This window comes from Podarcis raffonei, chromosome 7, assembly GCF_027172205.1.
Source record: "Podarcis raffonei isolate rPodRaf1 chromosome 7, rPodRaf1.pri, whole genome shotgun sequence".
Lineage (NCBI taxonomy): Eukaryota > Metazoa > Chordata > Lepidosauria > Squamata > Lacertidae > Podarcis > Podarcis raffonei.
The window spans coordinates 77,701,696-77,723,253 of record NC_070608.1 but is presented as its reverse complement, the minus strand read 5'-3'; the positions used below and the strand labels follow the sequence as shown (position 1 = coordinate 77,723,253).

Here is a 21,558-nt window from a genome sequence, read left to right as displayed (position 1 = left end):
TGTGGTTAACTTTTAACCGTTGCTGCTTTTCAGACCAACATGGTGTCTCTGGAAGGCCTTACCAAAGTTGTCGACCCTTCTCAGTTAACTCCCGAATTTGACGGCTGCTTGGAATATAACCACGAGGAATGGATAGAAATCAGAGTTGCCTTTGAGGATTACATTAGCAATGCCACACACATGCTCTCCAGGCTGGAGGAGCTGCAGGACATATTGGCCAAAAAGGACTTGCCTCAGGACTTGGAGGCGGCTCGGAGTATGATTGAAGAGCACTCGCAGCTGAAGAAGAAGGTCATCAAAGCGCCCATTGAGGACCTGGACTTGGAAGGGCAGAAGTTGCTGCAGAGGATACAGAGCAGCGAGACCTTCCCCAAAAAGAACTCTGGGTCTGGAAACGCGGATCTGCAGAACCTCTTGCCCAAAGTGTCCACCATGTTAGACAGGTTGCACTCGACGCGGCAGCATCTTCACCAGATGTGGCATGTGCGGAAGGTGAAACTGGACCAATGCTTTCAGCTCAGGCTTTTTGAACAAGATGCAGAAAAGGTAAAATGGCGGCAGGGGGTGGGGGTGTTACTTGGCCAACTTCTTAAGTTGATGGGACGCGGGTGGTACTGTGGGTTAAACCCACAGAGCCTAGGACTTGTCGGCGGTTCGAATCCCTGCGACGGGGTGAGCTCCCGTTGCTCAGTCCCTGCTCCTGCCAACCTAGCAGTTCGAAAGCACGTCAAAGCGCAAGTAGATAAATAGGTACCGCTCTGGCGGGAAGGTAAACGGCGTTTCTGTGCACTGCTCTGGTTCGCCAGATGCGGCTTAGTCATGTTGGCCACATGATCCGGAAGCTGTACGCCGGCTCCCTCGGCCAATAAAGCGAGATGAGCGCCACAACCCCAGAGTCGGCCACGACTGGACCTAATGGTCAGGGGTCCCTGTACCTTTAGGTGTCAGCACCCAGTGGCACTGTGGGGGTCCGCAGGATTCTTTTCCAAGGAAGGGGCCAAGTAAAGCAGTCAAAGGATACTTTCTCAGAATAGAAATGTGAAGGAGAATGTCTGTACATTTTGCCTCGCATCTCAGGTTCTACAAATGCTAGAAACTTTCTGTTTTTAAAAAATGAAACCTGGGATTGGCAGATTTTGGTTCATCAGGAAACGGAAGAGAGCTGTCCCCTGTGTACTCCTCACCCTGCAAATATCCATTGATTGCTCTATGCAGTGGACAGCTGTTGGAACACCCGGTACGGCTGGATGTGTTCCCCTTTAAGAGCCTTGGACTTAGTGTCTGTGTGACCGCTCAGGCTTGAGGAGGAGCTCGCTGCCCCTGTATGGAGCCGGTGTGATGTTGCCCAGAGCCTGCAGCCCATAACCTCCAGGAACCAGACATGGTCCATAAATTGGCCCTTTAAGTCATGCTAAAATGGAATTCCAAATGCTTATTTTTTAAAAAAAGGTAGGGGGGCAATTGGCAAGTGTAAACTAGCTTCCAGTTTTCATAGGCGTGAAGCCTCAAGCCTCACTATAGTCGTTGAGACCTTTCCATGCTTAATTTTGGATTGGCCCTCTTAGACTGCTGTCACGCACTTTGGGGAGTAAGTCCTCTTGAACATGCTTCAACTTCCAGATAAAACACACACATAGGATCTGCCCCTAACTAACCGTGGCGTTGTGCAGTTTCATGTTGGTGGCCCCTTTTTTCCATTGCCGTAATGACTTATTTAGTGGGACGCAGGTGGCGCTGTGGGTTAAACCACAGAGCCTAGGACTTGCCAATCAAAAGGTCGGCGGTTCGAATCCCCGTGATGGGGTGAGCTCCCGTTGCTCGGTCCCTGCTCCTGCCAACCTAGTAGTTTGAAAGCACGTCAAAGTGCAAGTAGATAAATAGGTACCACTCCGGCGGGAAGGTAAACGGCGTTTCCGTGCACTGCTCTGGTTCGCCAGAAGCGGCTTAGTCATGCTGGCCACTATAAAGCAAGCAGCTGTACGCCGGCTCCCTTGGCCAATAAAGCGAGATGAGCGCCGCAACCCCAGAGTCGGTCATGACTGGACCTAATGGTCAGGGGTCCTTTTACCTTTACCTAATGACTTACTTAATGCAGACACATCTATGATTTAGGCAAATTAATCGTAACAACTGGGATTTGAGAGAGATGCTTTACGTGATCACGTTGCTTTTCAGCGCAGATCGGCTTTCGAAACAGATAACAATTAAAATCCGGCACGCAACAAACAAAACCCTAATAAAACAGCAAGCCTCTCAATGCAGTAATTGTGGTTTACATCCCAGGACCCCAGACTCCTTGTTCTAGTTTTTACCAATTTCTTTTAACTCAACTCCTCTTTCACTAGAAGGGTTGGGGGTATGCAGGCAACTGAAAGCAACACCTTTGACCCGAGTCTCGAGAGAATAAACGAACCAGAGGTCATGCCCTTTCCCTAGCTTGCTCCTAAAGTGACCACCACAAAGGTTGTTGCTCCTTTGGGGTGGGGTGACCTGCCACCCTTGGTGGGCCCAATGTAAATAACCTCTCTGGAAGTAATTGCAGAAGCAGATGTTACTCACAGCAGGGGTGGGGTAGGGCAGGCCTTCTCTTCTGCTCATAGTAGACCAGTATAAAGTAAGCAGCACATAAGTGGCACACAAAACACTACCAAACCATTCTACGTTCTAAAACTTAATAATCCAAAACTTGAGAGAACAACGTACAAGATCTACTACAGAAGCCACAAACAGAAAACGCATTCAAATTGTGTCCGAAAGGAAGATTCAGTCTTTAAAGTTCCTTTAGACAGGTTCCTGTAGATATCAACAAAGGTAAGTTTGATCAAACGAAGTGTTGGCGATGTTGCACTCAAGGGTTAGATATCAACGAAGATAAGTTTGATCAAACGAAGTGTTGGTGATGTTACGCACAAGAATTAGACAGGGTGCCGGCGTTTGTCACCTGTTTCGCCCATGAAGAGTCTTGGGCTTCTTCAGTAAATTCTCTCTCATGGTTTTGATATATTTATAAACATTCAACTTCATATGATAAGTCCTTTCTTGACTTAAGCATTTATTCATTTACATAAACTGGCAGTAGATCTCACCACAGCATCAACGCTGTAGTGTTCTGGATTTTCATGCCACTTAAGTTGTAAGTGTCCAGCGCTGCTTGTCGCTAGAATGATGTACGGATTATTTAGTAAGAACGTACGGACCACCCTTCTAATAACTCTTTATTAGCAAAAACACGGTCTCTGCAGACTTGGCTGAGTGTCAGGCTAATGAGCAGAGCAGCTCATTCCCATTGATGATCTTCCATGAAAATCACTTGCCAAGACTGAAAGGCCCTGTCTCCTCGGGGCTTTCCCCAAGCAAGCGGAGACTGTGCCTGAATGCAGCCAACCTCTCCTCCACCATTTTCATGCCTCTCCTGGTTCTAGGGGACAGAGGAAGGAGAGCTTGTCGCAGCAGGATGGGGGGAAACTTGTAACTTTTCGCCTTCCTGACTCATCTTCCTCTTGGCCTCCCTCCTCCTAGTCTCCTGCTTCCACTTCTGCTTCTTGATTCTGGATATCTCTCTGCCATAGACTCTCCCTGCTCACTAAGACCTGTTACCTCTTCCGCTTCTGATACCTCTTCTTCCCAGTCCTCTCCCTCTGACCACTCATCGTTGTCGCACCACCAATCCCCAGGCTCTGAGCCTTCTTCCCTTGGTGGTTCCTCAGCTGGTTCCTCCTTCCTCTGCTTCCAACCAGTCCATGACATTGTCGGATCTGGCCAGGGACCAACCAGATGCCCGTGGGGAAATTGAACCTAAGCACTACATGCTCCCCATGTGCAACTCTGCAACTGGTATTCTAAGGCGTATTGTCTCTGACAGTGGAGGTAGAACAAAGGTTTCACTGCTAGTAGCCATTGATTTATATCTCCCTGTGCCAGGCTGCTGTGTAGGTACAACTTCTGTGCTGTTACTGAACATATGCAGTAAAGGATGAGTCTAGACCCCCCTAATCTATCTTGATTCCCACCATGGCTTTGCAAGAGGCATTTCACTAATCTAATATATCCCGAGTAAGTTGTAGATTAAATAAAAGCCCACGTATATTTGACAGTGACTCCAGTTTAATATTGAAATACGGAATTGTGCTAAGCATTATTGCTTTATGTTGCAGGGTTACAACTACATAGGGATGGTATCAAGGGTTTGTAATAGCCCCCAAGAGTAATTCCAGTGGGGCCTTACTCATACCTTACTCATACATTTTATCCTCCAACTAAAAGGTACCTAGAGACAGAAATTAAAAACATGAATAATGCGCATATTTGAATTTTTATTACAAAAAAGTAGGTATTGTGGAATGAATGTTTGGGGTCATTTGGACCGCGAGTAATTTAGACATGCAGTTTTTAATTCTGCATTTTCGTTCTGTTGCAGTGGGGGTGTAAATGCTCGCAGTGCGCTCTCCTTAGCGAAACCCTCAAATTTAAGATAGAAAGCCCCAGAGGAAGCAAAACGATTGGCTTCTTTCACCGTAAAGTGTGCATACACCTCAGATGCTTGGGAGGGTTTTAAAAGGTTAAAGCTGAATATTGTTCAGAGCTCAGGCCTGGTTGTCAAAAGACCAGTTCCAACATCAGAAAGCCACCTCTCTCTTATCTGTAAGCAGTTGGTGAGCCTGAGGTTAGAACCCTGGACGTTTTCACTTTGCTTCTGCTGCAGTTAGAGCGATGACTGGCAGGGGATTTCCTTTTGCAGAACACTACAAAGTTATAATACTTCCTTTGGGCTCTTCCTGCAAAGAGAGTAGAGTTGAGAAGCTCCAGGTGTACTCATACCTGTTTTGTAGCCGAACCCAAGAGATTTTCCTGTTTTAGAATATGCACATCCATCTAGCCCTTCCGCCCAGCCAGGGAACTCCCCCCAAGATTTAGGGCTCAACAGGGGCTGGGAAGCAGCATATGGAAATAAGAGATTCATCCTCTCTGCCAATGACAACAGGAGATGATAACAGGAACCGGAGCCAATTCTGACATCATATTTTTTCCCCTCTAGCTGAATACCCGTGGAGGATTAACTATGAGAAAAGAAAGTTGCTAGAATGGAAAATGCATGTGGATTTTACTGTTTTTATCCTAAACGAAAGCATGTGTATATACAATGGTATTTATATTGAAGTTTTGCTTACTAGTTCGGACACTCTTCATTAAGTTGGGAGTGCGAGGGCCTGATTCAGTGCCCGCCCGCCCTGAGCAAATTGTTCCTGCTCATGAAGTGCCATCTATTTTTGCAGTGGTTAAAAGCAGGGGGAAATTAAGTAGAGACCGTACAGAGGTGGGTGGAGTACAGCGCAAATTATATGCAAATCACAGGGAATCGGAGAACACCCTCTTCCACCTAAATCTCTCAGCTGATCTGCATAGATCACCTCAGGAGGAGAGGGGGACAGTGTGCCCGGCCTGTGTGTATATGACAGAGATCCTTTTTTCGGTCTACGCATACATTGCAAGTTTTGTCCGTAAGCTTCTTTCACAGGTGTTTAAGCCATCTGCAGGACTAGGGTGGTGATGAATAATAAAGCATGACTAAAGACCAACATTGGCAAAGGAATGAGACAGATTCTTTCACACAGGGGGTGGGGAATGTTCTGACAACTGGTCCTTCAACGTTTTCCTACCTTCCATGTAGCTATAGAGAGGCTCAGGCGACCAAGACACAGAATCATAGCAGAGTTGGAAAGGGGGGTTTCTATATATATAAAAATTTATTTATTTGGTTTTTCATATTAAAGTTTTACAATCACATATCCAATATACATCATAAAAAGAGGATTCCAGAGAATCTCCTGGACTTCCCTCCTCCCCTTTGACGGTCCTAATGTTAGTTATTTCCTCCTGCATCTTGTATAATAATCCAAATATTTTACATCTCCATTCTATCCAGAATTCACCATTAAACTACAAGTGTTATTCCAATCCTACTAACGATTCTGTTTACAATGATTTTTAAGATAAATTATAAATTTCCCCCATTCCTTATTAAAATTTTGGTCTTCCTGATTTCTGATTCTTCCAGTCATTTTAGCCATTTCGGCATAATCCATCAACTTGATCTGCCATTCTTCTCTGGTCGGGACTTTATCTTCTTTCCAACTCTGGGCCAATAACATCCACACAGTGCCTAAACTTCCTAAAAGAAAGGCTTCAGGGTTTTTTGGGTTTTTTAGAAAAAGTTATTTTAAACATTTTTTCCAATTCATTATACATCATTTCCCAAAAATTTTACAACCTTGCACGTCCACCACACATGATAAAAGGTGCCTTCTTTTTCCTTACATTTCCAGCATATATTTGACCCTGTTTTATACATTTTTGCTGGTTTACTGGGAGTTAGATACCAATGGTACATCATTTTCATATAGTTTTCTTTCAACGTACAGTGGTACCTTGGTTATCAAACCTAATCCGTTCCGGAAGTCCGTTCCAAAACCAAGGTGTTCCAAAACCAAGGCGTGCTTTCCCATAGAAAGTAATGCAAAATCCGGTCCAGACTTCTAAAAACAACCCCTAAAAGAGCAATTTAACATGAATTTTACTACATAATGACCCATAAAATGAAAGCAATAAACAATGTACTGCAGTCACACAATCAGTAGCTGAACTGGGTTCCACACAGTCACAAAAACAAAACAAAAAGAGCCGCTAAAAGAAAAACGCAAAATAACAAAAACAGACAGACCTCAGCTTAACACTCAAAATGGAAGCATAACACTCAAAACGGAGCATGTTCGACTTCCGAAAAAAGTTTGCAAACCGGAACACTTACTTCCGGGTTAGCAGTGTTTGGGTTCCAAGTTGTTTGAGTACCAAGGCGTTTGAGAACCAAGGTACCACCGTATAACGTTGTAAATTTTAAATCTCAATTCCGTAACTTCTTTCGTGCTGTAAGTCCAACCCTCTTCAATGCATGGGCTGCAGATCTGTTTAGAATCGAAGATCAGATTGCAAGCCTTCTCTCTGAAGTGACGTGAGGGCGCTCATTTTTGTGACGTGAGGGCACTTTCAGGCAAAGTCTTTGTGATGCGAACCTTCTTTCTGGTATAGCCCTTGTGTGAAGACTCTACCATCTTAGAGCCGGCTGAGATGGAATAACATCTAGGAACACTGAGAGCATGATGGCACCATGATTACTCCGCATGTGTGCAAGCAAAGTGCATCAGTGATCATGCCAGTGGGGTTGGGGAGGAAAATTCACCAAAGAAAGCATTGCTTGGCAAGTGTTGTCTTTTCCATTCAGGGATGTAGACTTGCTGTGCAGAAATGAGGCCCTTTCTAGACCGGCCTTAGAAAGAGCACTAATTAGTTATGGATTAAGCATCAACATTGCTCACTTCAGGTGAGACGGAATGGTAAATCTCAAACCCAGATAAGGGATCTGTCTTGGAGAGTTTTTGTGTTAGCCTGCTTGTTGCTAAACCATACCAAAAAAAGAAAGAAAGAAAGAAAGAAAGAAAGAAATCAGACAAATAACATTGGAGTTTTGTAGTGGAGCTCAAAAACATAGTGAAGGGGAAGAGCCAGCCGAGACAAAATAATTGGATGTTTTATAGAACTCTATAAAATTGCAGCTGTGCCATCTAAAGCGCACTACTGACAAAGAAGCAAATGTAATTCATTGACTAATAAATAATTGCATCTTTTTACACAGACTGTGTTTATTCTCTCCCCCTCCCCACTCCACCCCCATTTCTAACTAGCTGTGCCACTGTTTCACATGGGATTATCTCCCTCACTTACAGCCAGCCTATACAATAAAAGGCTAAAAGCCAAATTAAAACAAAGATTAATGCCTAAGATGGATGCGCACGCACAGGGAATCGTAAGGTTGGCTTGTTAAGCGGAAGCGTCAGTGTCAAATTTTCACAGCGAGCGGGGTTCATGGAGCTTAGACGTATCTAAAAATCACGATTTGATGCCCTGAAGATTTCACTTCAAATCTGCAAACTTCTTTATTTTTATTTTAAAAAAAACCAACTCTGGTGAACTCTGAAATGCCGTGAAGTAGATTATTAAAAAATCTAAATTGAAAATTTCTCAAGGGCTCTCTTGAAGCCAGTCTTCCATGGATGCTGTTTGTTAAATTACTCTTCTTTAACGCAGGCAGGAAGAAATGATGTTTTGTGACTGAAGGAAATAGTTAACCTGTTCCTTGCCAAACTATAGCAGTTGATTAAGAAGGTTTTTTTTTGAGGGGGGGATCTAAGTCTAAATAGGCCTTCAAGGACATTTTGCCTGCTGCAGAAGCATAACTGTCAAACATCCCTTATTTGGCGGGACAGTCCCTTATCCCAGCGCCATGCTGTCCCTTATTGATGATGTCCCTTAAATAAGCTACTGAAGGTAATGGGGCCCTTTCTATGTCCCGCTGTCCTTTGTCAACAACAAATTGTTGCTGTTTTTTTGTGTTGAATATATGCTATATGGTAATTTATGGACCTAATAGGCATCTAAAGCCATTTGCACACAACAAAATATGAATTCTATCAAAGTAATTGTTGATCCCTTATTTTGGCTGCTGATCCCTTAGTTTTGAGGCGCTGGTCCCTTATTTTCAAATCTGTAAGTTGACAGCTATGTGCAGAAGGCACAATGAAATACTCGAAGGGAGTAACTGATGCCCAAGGAGTGCAAACTATTAACGATGGCGGTGTGAGGGGCACCATTTGTGCTTGGGTTTCAAGCAGCGAAATGTCTCGGGCCTGCATCTGTGCTGGTAGCGAACATATTGCTCCCCATTAATTAGAGCTGAAATGTTTAATCAAGCTTAGCTGGGCCAGCTCTGTTGCTGGGGGTGGTTGCCAAATGCCACCGGAAGCCAAGTTGGCCCAGAAATTTATGTGTTTTTTGTGTCCGCCATTGCTTCCCCCCACATTTCCACGGCGGATGGAACTGGGAGTGAGCCCAGAGCCCAGCCAGGCAGGCTTTGTTTTGCTGCCAGTCTTGGAGACTCCTGGCTGCCAGGCAAGGACGCGGCTGCCTTAGGTTTTCTGTAGGTAGTGCCACAAGCCCTCACCTTCCAGCTCCCCAGTCTGCCAACTTTGCACCATTCACAGATGTACAAAATAAAACGAGGGTAGGTTTCTTCCTCTGTGAATGCTCCATTCCCTGGTATCTGGACCAGACATTGAGAAACAAGGTGGTTGGCTAACCCTTGTGATGTCGCCAAGAAACCCCTCTTCTGCCCCCCTCCAACCCTCTACATAATCTTGTTTTCTAGCAAGACGACAACTTGCATGGACACTCTCTTAAAAAGCCCAGAGCAGACAGCCTGTCCGAAGCATGTTGGAAGAGGCAAGACTGACAGCTGTAGCCACGCTCGGTTTGATGTACGCTGGTCTGTCATCTCAGCTGCAAAACTAGTAAATGGACGTGCTGTGACCGGTCCTTTTTATTTTGCAGCTTGTCTTCCCTCCGTATCTCAAAATGCGGAGAACTGGATGTAGCATTCCAGCTGTACTTTAACTACTGCAGTTCCGGTTGGTCCGTGTGAACTTTCATACTGTGTTCATTAGCAATTACTTGTTGTGGCCCTTTCAATGTGCACAGTTGCCTCGCAGCCCTTACGACATTTATTTCTGTGCTGGCCTCTGAGATGTCTTAGAAATGTGATATCCAGTGCAACTGAGGCCCCCTTTGCTTTTCGAATAGTTCTGATGACTGTTGCTGCTGCTGTTGCTGCTGCTGCTATTATCCTGAGTTAACCTAGTGCTTGTTGGTAGTATTCCTGCATAATTGGCCGTCTTACTTTCGGTCACTGTGCATTTGTTTAATGTCCTCCTTCCTGCCTCTCTTTTAGCTGTAGTTTTTTTGTTTTTGTTTTACATTAATCTCTTCTTTCACTCAGTTTTCAGCCCAATTTTCCAGTTTATTAAGAATCCTTTGGACCCTGTCCTAACCCTCAGTTGTGATGATGGCATTTGTTCCCAGCTTTGTCGAACGCACTTGGGGAGCGCATGTTTCCTCCCTTTCAAACCAGAGAATTTGAAGTGTTGGAACAGGATAGACACCCATAAGGCCCACACTAATACTTGCCCCCGCTGTTTTAGTCCATTGTTGAGCAAGTTGAGGAGTGTGGTGCTCTCACAAGTTAGGTATCCACCAAATAATATGGCCTTCTTCATAGTGTTTCTCTGTTTTTACTTGTGCTTTGCAAAAGGGTACACAATAGACATTACTAGTAAGGTAAAGGTAAAGGTACCCCTGCCCGTATGGGCCAGTCTTGCCAGACTCTAGGGTTGTGCGCCCATCTCACTCAAGAGGCCAGGGGCCAGCGCTGTCCGCAGACACTTCCGGGTCACGTGGCCAGCGTGACATCGCTGCTCTGGCGAGCCAGCGCAGCACACGGAACGCCGTTTACCTTCCCGCTGGTAAGCGGTCACTATTTATCTACTTGCACCCGGGGGTGCTTTCGAACTGCTAGGTTGGCAGGCACTGGGACCGAACGACGGGAGCGCACCCCGCCGCGGGGATTCGAACCGCCGACCTTTCGATCGGCAAGCCCTAGGCGCTGAGGCTTTTACCCACAGCGCCACCCGCGTCCCACAACAATTTCTACTTGCTTCACTAGTCACTCCTATCATTTACCATTTGGGGCATGTCGATGGCCGAAAAGAGCCAACTCATTTCTTTGCAAAAGCTTCTCCCAGCTGGTTGCTTGGGGTCAGTTCTTCCTCGCCACAGTTGTTGTTGTTGTTTAGTCGTTTAGTCATGTCTGACTCTTCATGACCCCATGGACCAGAGCACACCAGGCACTCCTGTCTTCCACTGCCTCCCGCAGTTTGGTCAAATTCATGCTGGTAGCTTCGAGAACACTGTCGAACCATCTCGTCCTCTGTCGTCCCCTTCTCCTTGTGCCCTCCATCTTTCCCAACATCAGGGTCTTTTCCAGGGTGTCTTCTCTTCTCCTGAGGTGGCCAAAATATTGGAGCCTTAGCTTCACGATCTGTCCTTCCAGTGAGCACTCAGGGCTGATTTCCTTAAGAATGGAGATAGGTTTGATCTTCTTGCTGTCCGTGGGACTCTCAAGAGTCTCCTCCATCACCATAATTCAAAAGCATCAATTCTTTGGCGATTAGCCTTCTTTATGGTCCAGCTCTCACTTCCATACATCACTACTGGGAAAACCATAGCTTTTACTATACGGACCTTTGTTGGCAAGGTGATGTCTCTCCTCTCCACAGGGGTCTAGGCAATTGGTTATTTAAAAGCCTGGCTGGCAGAACTCTGTGCTTAAAGCTTTGCTAATTTGGAAAGTCTTTGCTTGTAAACATGCAAAATATGTTGCTGTTGTTGTTTAACCTGGTGCCCTGTCCTGTGATGAGCATTAATTCCTGTTTTCTTTTAGATGTTTGACTGGATCACACACAACAAAGGCCTGTTTCTGAACAGCTACACAGAGATTGGAGCCAGCCACCCTCATGCCATGGAGCTCCAGACACAGCACAATCATTTTGCTATGAACTGTATGGTAAGAATATTGAAACTTGCAACGGCACTTTGTATTTGGCAAACATCTTGTATTTCACAGTGCAGAGACTCATGAAAGTCTGACCCCAGGTGCTGGCCCTGTCAGTATGCAGTGTGCTGGAGGAGAAAGAACAGAATCCAATCTAAATAAACAAGTTAGGAGAAGAGAAGGGAGGAAGAGAGACTGAGAACAACATAGCTGCTTCGGGTTTTCCAGAACTATTACAGCTGCCATGGTAGCAACTTGCAGGCGACAGGCGAACAGGTCCCCCTACCCAGAGGGCCTGTAATCTTCTTATTCAGTGGAGGCAGGGAGTAAACCGAGAGAGAAATAACTTTGTACATTATGGCATGAGGACTAGGGAGTTGTGCCCAAGGCTAGTGAGTCACGCTGCATAGAGGTAGCCGGATTACAACGTATATGGACTCCTTCCAAATTCAGCGAAAGTTGCAGGCCTCATTCCTGTGTATGTGTGCTTTTGCCACAGGGATTGTGAATGGCTGTGCAGCGATAGATTAGCCAATAGTAATAATTCCGTAAGTTGCGAAACTCCGCTGAAACAGCTCAGCTTTCAGGAACTGTGGTCCAGGCTGTCATTTTTAGATGAGGGTAGGTAAATTAGAGCCTGATGGAGTTTTGTTTGCACTCAAGAGAATGGGGACAACTACATCACACACAGACACACAAACACACACACACACCCTGATTGTATGAAGGCGCATGACAGTGTTACATGGATAAAACGAAACCAATCCTAATTTGATCCATGTTTAAACAGGGGTCAGCACTGATAGAAGAGACATTGGCAGTTCTAAAAAACAGTTTGAAATGGACTAATATACCAGTAAGATAGGATTTGCTAAAGCTTTTGTGGTTTGGGTTTGTCCTTGCTTGCACTGCTTTTGGTTTCAGATTAGGGATTCGAATGTGGCCTATTTTGACATCGTTTTCTAACGTCTTAATGATAGCGGTTCGTTGCAGAGGCCTGCATGGGCTTGCCTTTTATCAAAAGGCACTAATTACTGAAGTTAATTAGCATTTTGGACAGTCTGAGCCAAGGATAGGGATTGAGATCGAGATGGAAACAAATGCTGACATGTCTGAAGAGTTCGTTCTAGGTGAGGGTTATGCAAAAGCCGAGCCTTCTGCTTGTGTTTCTGGCTTGACATTCAGCCCTTAGGAGTCCAGTGAATAAAGGGGCCAAGCAGTCACTTGCCCAGAAATGTTGTCACTAAAAAAGTGCAGAGCAGGAGTATTCATCAGTCCAGCAGGTCATAGTGAACTATCTGTGAACCAGTGAAGGCAGTGAATGTCCTGTGTGAGTGTCTGGAGGTGCTTGGAGGATGGATGGCAGCTAACAGATTGAGGTTGAATCCTGACAAGATAGAAGTACTGTTTTGGGGGGACAGGGGGTGGGCAGGTGTGGGGGACTCCCTGGTCCTGAATGGGGTAACTGTGCCCCTGAAGGACCAGGTGCGCAGCCTGGGAGTCATTTTGGACTCACAGCTGTCCATGGAGGCGCAGGTTAATTCTGTGTCCAGGGCGGCTGTCTACCAGCTCCACCTGGTACGCAGGCTGAGACCCTACCTGCCTGTAGACTGTCTTGCCAGAGTGGTTATTTCTAGTTATCTCCCGCTTGGACTACTGCAATGCGCTCTACGTGGGGCTACCTTTGAAGGTGACCTGGAAACTGCAATTAATCCAGAATGTGGCAGCTAGACTGGTGATTGGGAGTGGCCGCTAGGACCACATAACACCGGTCCCGAGAGATCTGCATTGGCTCCCGGTATGTTTCCGAGCACAATTCAAAGTGTTGGTGCTGACGTTTAAAGCCCTAAACAGCCTCGGTCCTGTATACCTGAAGGAGCGTCTCCACCCCCATAGTTCAGCCCAGACACTGAGATCCAGCGCCGGGGGCCTTCTGGCGGTTCCCTCACTGCAAGAAATGAGGTTACAGGGAACTAGGCAGAGGGCCTTCTCAGTAGTGGTGCCTGCCCTGTGGAACGCCCTCCCACCAGATGTCAGGGAAATAAGCAGCTCCCATCTCTTGCGGGGGCGCAGTTAGTGCCAGCACCGTCCGTTAAGAGTTTGGGTGTAATCTTCGACACCTCCCTTTCCATGGAGGCGCAGATTGCAGCTATAACAAAGGCGGCATTTTTCCATCTCCGCCAAGCTAAGCAGTTGGCTCCTTACCTCTCTCGCCCTGACCTAGCCACTGTGATCCACGCGACGGTCACCTCCAGGCTGGATTATTGTAACTCGCTCTACGTGGGGCTGCCCTTAAGACTGACCCAGAAACTCCAGCGGGTGCAGAATGCTGCAGCGAGACTCCTTACGGGGTCTTCGCTGCGAGATCACATTCATCCGGTGCTATATCAACTGCACTGGCTCCCGGTGGAGTACAGGATCAGGTTTAAGGTGCTGGTTTTAACCTTTAAAGCCCTATACGGCCTAGGACCCTCGTACCTACGGGACCGCCTCTCCTGGTATGCCCCACAGAGAAACTTACGGTCTTCAAATAAAAATATCTTGAAGGTCCCAGGCCACAGAGAAGTTAGGCTGGCCTCAACTAGAGCCAGGGCTTTTTCGGCTGTGGCTCCGACCTGGTGGAACACTCTGTCACAAGAGACTAGGGCCCTGCGGGACTTGACATCTTTCTGCAGGGCCTGCAAGACAGAGCTGTTCCGCCAGGCCTTTGGCCAGGGCACAGCCTGACTCCCTCCCTCGGCAATCTTCGCGGAGCTCTGGCCCAATGGTGGCCAGTGGCTTGAATTTAATTAATTTTATAATGAATGATTTTAGAGTGTTGTTTGTGTTGTACTTTGGTATTGTTTTATTGTTGTTAGCCGCCCTGAGCCCAGCTTCGGCTGGGGAGGGCGGGATATAAATAAAATTTATTATTATTATTATTATTATTTTTTTAAAAAAAGACATCTGAAGGCAGCCCTGTTTAGAGAAGTTTTTAATATTTAAGGCTGTATTGTTTTTAACACTCAATTAGGAGCCACCCAGAGAGGCTGGGGAAACTCAGCCAGATGGGTGGGGTATAAATAATATATTATTATTATTATCTCCCAGGCTGTGCACTTGGATTCAGCTATCCAGTCCTATCAGCAGAAGCGCTGCTCAAGGACTTTCACTTACGCAATGAACCTTCCCCCCACCCTGGTGACACACACACACACACCTGGTGCAGCCCCTGAAATTGGCTCTCAGTGGGTGGCAGGAGAATCCCCCAGAACAACATGCAAAGCAATGGGAGGAACATGTCATCTGGCAAACAGGAATGCTTGCACAGGTGGCACAATTGAAAGAGCGAGGCATTGAAATTGACCCAGTGGGTACCTAGTAGTCTGGGATGCAGCTCTGCCCTGAGAGTGAGGAGGAAGTTCTGTGCAGAAAGCCCTAAAAATGGGACTCCTTTTTGGCCATATCATTTTTATTAATTTTACAATAATGCTTTCCTTTACAATCTCTCCTTTTATATTATACAATTTGGCTTTTTAGGGCCACGACTTCCTTCAAACCTTCCTTATGATTTTCTATCTTTCATTTCAAATTTCTGCATTTTCACTACTCGACCATTGCTTTCAAATCAAAAACATCAAAGCATCATATTTTCTTATTCGTCCCTGCAGTGATTTTTATACATTTCCGTACAAAGCTTCTTGCAATTCTACCAATGTGTTTGATTGACTGCAGTTGTCTTTTAAATAATTTGCAAATTTAGTCCAGTCCTTGATGAACTTATTATTATTTGAAAAATGGGACTCCTTTGCATTGTATAATAGTGAGTTTATATAGTATCGGTCTATAAGGTGTTGTTGTGGCCAATAGTTGGTAGCCTTCTTGGGTTTGAGTGGAAATGCTAAGGTAAAATCTCACATCCTAGCAATCTTATTTGAATACAGCATGAAGCAATGAGGTCAGATAAGGTAAAAATATATATATAGTCCAAGAATAGGCGGTAAGAAGTTCTCCCTGACCCCCGTTAAAGTCCCTCCCAGCCCTTCTGAAGGCTTAAGGTTTCTTTTTCTTTTTAAAAAACTTCTAATATTCTCTTTTAATTCACAAACCCGTCAGGCTGATTTAATAAGCTGTTTTTAAGCCCTCCCAAAGTTCCGTTTGAGGCCGCAGCAAACAAAAGTCACAGTGTTAATAGAAATCTGTGTAAATGAGATCAGTCCAAGGTACAGGGTGATTTTGCTGTTTCTGCAATGTGCTTTACTTGATCAAATAAAAGTAGGCTTTTGCTCGAGAGAGAGGTGCTCATTTTTCTGCCCTGCTTTGAAAACATGTCGCGGCAAAGGGCTTGGAGAAAGCAGTGCTGGCAGGATGGCATTTCGCTGTTGCTTTCCAGAAAACAACAGGGGGTGCTGAAATTGGGAGCAGTCAGTTGCATTTTGTCCCTGATGGAGTAGCGAATGCTGCTTACCTGCTAAGTGCACACAACCCTTTCTTCCCGTTTTTTAAAAGGGAATATAGGAAGCTGTGAATTCTGCCAGAAGCCTTGGAGTTAAGAGGGACTGTCTTGTGGTATGGCTAATGGCTAGAAAAAAACCTTCCCCAACCTAGTGCCCTTGCTGGCTGGAGCTGATAGGAGTTGTTCTCCAAATCACCTAGAAAGCACCAGTTTGCTAACTTTTAGCTACCTGAACTGGTGCTTTCTAAGTGTTTTGACGCCAGTAAAGTTAGCTAAAATGTATAGAAAAAGAGAAAGAAAATGTTGGAAATGTAAAAAAGTAGATGGGGATTATTTTCATATGTGGTGGATCTGTGACAAGGTTACAAAAAATTGGGAATCAATTTATAATGAACTCAAAAAAATATTTAGGTATACTTTCCCCAGAAGACCGGAAGTGTGTCTATTAGGTTTAATAGGAATGGAAATCAAAATGGGAGACCAAAATTTGTTCATGTATGCTACGGCTGCCACAAGAACCCTCCTGGCCCAAAGATAGAAAACAGAAGACATACCAACCATTCAGGAGTGGAAGGTGAAGTTGACAGAATACGCAGAACTTGCCAAATTGTCAGGGAGGATCCGGGACCAGGAAGACCAAAGATACCAAAATAATTGGAGTAGATTTATTGAATATTTAAAGGAGAATTGTAAAGAGGTCAAGACACTAGCAGGATTGACATAATACCTTCAATGTATAATAGTACTATTGTGAGAATGATGTGCGCGATAGAAGGGGGTTAAATATATCAATTGCAAGGAGGGAGGGGAGTCGCGACTCGGCAGAGTCAAAGTGAATGTATGGCATTAATATGGTTTGTTGGAAAAGAATATGTAAGGAAAACAATAAAAATTTACTTGGAAAAAAAAAGAAAGCACCAGTTTGTGGAAGGCTGGCCTGGAATCTTAGTCCATGGTGTTCTCTGAAGAATAATTCTCATGAAGGGTTGCTGCCCATTTGATGTCCCCACTCCCCATAGCCCTTACGCCTCGCCGGGCTTTGGGAAGGAAGTATGGTGGCTCGGACAGTATCCCAGAGTCCTCCCTCCTTCCCAAAGCCTAGTTAGTGCTTGCCCAACTTGGGGAAGGAGATGGGAGGGCTCTAGGACCCTGCCAAAGCCTTGTGACACCTTCCCAAAGCATTTTATCTCATTTATCCGGCTTTGGGATGGCGGCATGGGGAGGGGGCGCCAAATTTTGTGCCAAGGTGACAACCTTTGTTGTTGGATGGGTAGCTAGGGAGCAGTAGTAAGCCATGTTTTCCTCTGTACTAATTACTTTGTGTTTAATGAAAGTTTAGATTTAATATTGCCTGTGTAAGCTCCAAATATTGCACCACCAATTTAGCATCCTTCCAGCCTACTTGCTTGTATTATTTTTTTTAAAAAATAATGGATGTTCAGACTTTGCAGGGATGTCAAATTCAGGATACTGAATTCTGAACTTACACAAAATGCGCACGGCCCTGGTTATCACAGTATAAGGATACGAGCGAAAAGCTGGTTTGCAACATGATAGACTCTTACTTTCTCAGAGAGGTCTGCAGCATGCTTGGCATCCTTATAATAATAATAATTTATTATTTATACCCCGCCCATCTGGCTGAGTAGTAGTAGTCCAAGCGGGAGATAACTAGAGCATGTACCACTCTGGCAAGACAGTCCGCAGGCAGGTAGGGTCTCAGCCTGCGTACCAGATGGAGCTGGTAGACAGCCGCCCTGGACACAGAATTGACCTGCACCTCCATGGACAGCTGTGAGTCCAAAATGACTCCCAGGCTGCGCACCTGGTCCTTCAGGGGCACCGTTACCCCATTCAGGACCAGGGAGTCCCCCACACCCGCCCGCCCCCTGTTAGCCGCCATCCATCCTCCAACTGCCTCCAGGCACTCACACAGGACCTTCACCGCCTTCACTGGTTCTGATTTAAAAGAGAGGTAGAGCTGGTATCATCTGCATACTGATGGACACCCAGTCCAAACCCCCTGATTATCTCTCCCAGCGGCTTCATAGAGATATTAAAAAGCATGGGGGAGAGGACTGAACCCTGAGGCGCCCCACAAGTGAGAGCCCAGGCATCTGAACACTCATCCCCCAACACCACTTTCTGGACACGGCCCAGGAGAAAGGAGCGGAACCACTGTATAATGTGTTTTTGTTCTTGTCTAATGTGTTTTGTTTCCTCTCTTTCCAGAATGTGTATGTAAACATAAACCGCATCATGTCTGTAGCCAACCGTTTGGTGGAATCCGGTCACTATGCCTCGCAGCAAATCAAGCAGATCGCTAGCCAGTTGGAGCAGGAATGGAAAGCGTTTGCTGCAGCGCTGGATGAGCGAAGTACCTTACTGGACATGTCGGCCATTTTCCACCAGAAATCGGAGCAGGTCAGTAATTCTGCACGGCGGCGACAGCAGGCTGAACATGTACGGTCCCATTTGATCTTGAAATGGGTTTTGCCTCTCATGAGCCCCTGTTTGTATGTTTGCCTCTTAAAGGGGCTTTGGGACAGGGCAAGTTCCTGGTTTCTTTTATAATAATTTTTATTAGTTTTCAATTACATCCCAATAATAGCCTCATTATAACAATGCCAACTGATAATGCAATTGTTAATACCAATAATTCAAATACCAAATTATATGATTTAGATAAGGTGCCCTCCCCCATGAGCTAGAACTGATGGCTTGATTATTTGCTTTATTTCTGTGTTCCAAAATTTCCATTACATTCCAGTCATAATAATAATCCCTTACACAACAACTGCAGTATTCATAACTTCTATTCGTGTTAACACATTAAATGATTTTTAAAACTACAAGTGAGGAGCTCAGACTATATCCTTGTTCTTCCTCTGTGTGGCAATTATCTTGTCCGTTGTGTTTTGTCCTTGTAAGATGTTACGTCTTTCTTTCCCCCGGTTGTTGCTGTTATCCATCATGCCTTGGGCGAAGCTGGTATCCCATTGTTGTTCCAGAAATTTCTCCATTGCTCCGGCAAGTTCCTGGTTTCTGTTGATCCTCAAACCTGCTCCAAGTCCCTTTGGCTTGAGATCCTTGCTTTGGACAAGGGACGAGGGCCATTGCTCCTCAACACACCCTCACTGTAGCCGTAACACCTCCTATATTTTGCTAGAAGGAACAAGGAAATCCTCGTCTTGATTTTGGTTTTTCTTCTTCCCTCCAGCAAAACACACATAAGCTGCATAGGTCTGCCCATCGTACTCAAAGCATGGGCAAGTAGAGGGATTTCATGGCAAGCCTGCCTGTATCTGCTTTGGGAATTGGTGGTCACTACAAGCTGTGGGTTAAACCATAGAGCCTAGGACTTGCTGATCAGAAGGTCAGCGGTTTGAATCCCCATAACGGGGTGAGCTCCCATTGCTCGGTCCCTGCTCCTGCCAACCTAGCAGTTTGAAAGTACGTCAAAGTGCAAGTAGATAAGTAGGTACCGCTCCGGCGGGAAGGTAAACGGCGTTTTCATGCACTGCTCTGGTTCACCAGAAGTGACTTAGTCATGCTGGCCACATGACCCGGAAGCTGTACGCCGGCTCCCTCGGCCAATAAAGCGAGATGAGCGCCGCAACCCCAGAGTCATCCACGACTGGACCTGATGGTCAGGAGTCTCTTTACCTTTACAAGCTACAAATAAGCTTTTTTTAAAAAAAATGTGATGCCTTGTTAAGAGACAAACGTACGACGTGGTTTTGGAACTCACCTGCTGGTGAGTAAAAAAGCATAAGCAAAAGCAGTTGTTTGTGCCAATAAAGTTCCAACGTCTTGAATGGCATCATGATAGTTCCACCGTCTACATTATCCATAAAACGTTTTACGAGGATTGTAGAGGATAACTAGAAAGCTGAGGACGCTGGGATGCAAGATTAAAATTAAAAGTTTAACCTGAGGCAAGCGTTTGACTAGGGTCTCTAGCTGCAGGCGTTCTCGGCTATTTAAAGTAACAGTTCTAAGTTATGCGTAGCCACAAGTGAATTAAAAACCTGATTTAGTGAGAAGCAGGCATAAATGTTCCTCTTATCCCCTGGAGGGCTGTCTCTATAAGTAGAGCGTGTCTTCCTTAAGGGAATGAGCTGCTCACTTGCAAACTCGGCTTTGAGTTGCCCGTCAGTTTTGTTTCTGTTACAGTTAGTGGTGTTACTTAATTGTCCTTTTATTGAGCTAAACGGAAGAGTGAAATATACGGAGCAGCTCTCTTTGACTTGCTACAGCTGAAGTTTGGTTTTTTTGTTTTTTTATAATATTTTTATTAAGCAATTTTTATATTCATACATACAAAACATACATAAACAAACAATAGACAAAAAACAAAACAAAAAACAAGTACCATTTCATGTCCTAATTTCTTAAACCTTTCTTCTTCGACTTCCTCATGCCTCCCGTTTCTGTATTCCAAATTCTAATCAATTGTTCAGCAAATCTTCCCTTATTTTACTGTAAATTTAAGCTAATCATCTTTATTCTCCTTGTCTTAACCATTACTGATAGTAACCATTTACTTTAGTCCAACATCATTCTAGCTGTCATTGATTTTGTAATATTTCTTTAAATAGTCCTTAAACTTTTTCCATTCTTCTTCCGCCGCTTCTTTTCCCTGGTTTCGGATTCTGCTCGTCATTTCTGCCAAACCCATGTAGTCCATCACCTTCATCTGCCATTCTTCCAGTGTGGGTAAATCTTGCGTCTTCCAGTACTTCGCAATGAGTATTCTAGCTGCTGTTGTGGCGTACATAAAGAAAGTTATGTCTATCTTTGACACCCCCTGGCCGACAATACCCAAGAGAAAGGCCTCTGGTTTCTTGGGGAAAGTATATTTAAATACCTTTTTCAGTTCATTATAGATCATTTCCCAGAATGCCTTAATCTTCGGGCACGTCCACCAGAGGTGAAAGAATGTACCTTCCTTTTCCTTACATTTCCAACATTTATTGTCAGGCAAATGGTAAATCTTTGCAAGCTTGACTGGGGTTATGTACCACCTATAGATCATTTTCATAATATTCTCTCTTAGGGCATTACATGCCGTAAATTTCATCCCGGTGGTCCACAACTTTTCCCAATCAGCAAACAAAATATTATGACCAATGTCCTGAGCCCATTTAATCATAGCTGATTTAACCGTTTCATCTTGTGTATTCCATTTCAGCAGAAGATTATACATTTTTGACAAATTCTTAGTACTGGATTCTAACAATTCAGTCTCCAATTTTGATTTTTCCACCTGGAAACCAATTTTACTGTCCAATTTAAATACTTCATTTATTTGGTGATAATGCAACCAATCTCTCACCTTCCCTTTTAGTTTCTCGAAACTCTGCAATCTCAGTTTGTCCCCTTCCCTTTCCAAAATTTCCCAATATCTTGGCCATTTCGACTCCATATTTAACTTTTTAACTGCCTTAGCTTCCATTGGCGACAACCACCTAGGAGTTTTATTTTCCAGCAAATCTTTATATCTGACCCAGACATTTAATAGTGCTTTTCTGACAATATGGTTTTTAAAACTTTTGTGCGCTTTAACCTTGTCATACCACAGATATGCATGCCACCCAAAAATATTGTTAAAACCTTCCAAATCCAA

General features: G+C 44.8%; 1 protein-coding gene across 6 annotated transcripts in view; it reads left to right on the top strand.

Annotated features, from left to right (window-relative positions):
- TRIO (trio Rho guanine nucleotide exchange factor) overlaps positions 1–21,558 on the top strand; it is a 274,403-nt gene that overhangs the window by 79,384 nt on the left and 173,461 nt on the right. For all 6 annotated transcript variants that reach the window (XM_053397146.1, XM_053397145.1, XM_053397147.1 and 3 more), the window contains exons 5-7: positions 34–546; positions 11,384–11,506; positions 18,162–18,353. In XM_053397146.1, coding sequence (XP_053253121.1) covers positions 34–546; positions 11,384–11,506; positions 18,162–18,353 — 828 coding nt within the window. The remainder of the gene's footprint in view (positions 1–33; positions 547–11,383; positions 11,507–18,161; positions 18,354–21,558) is intronic.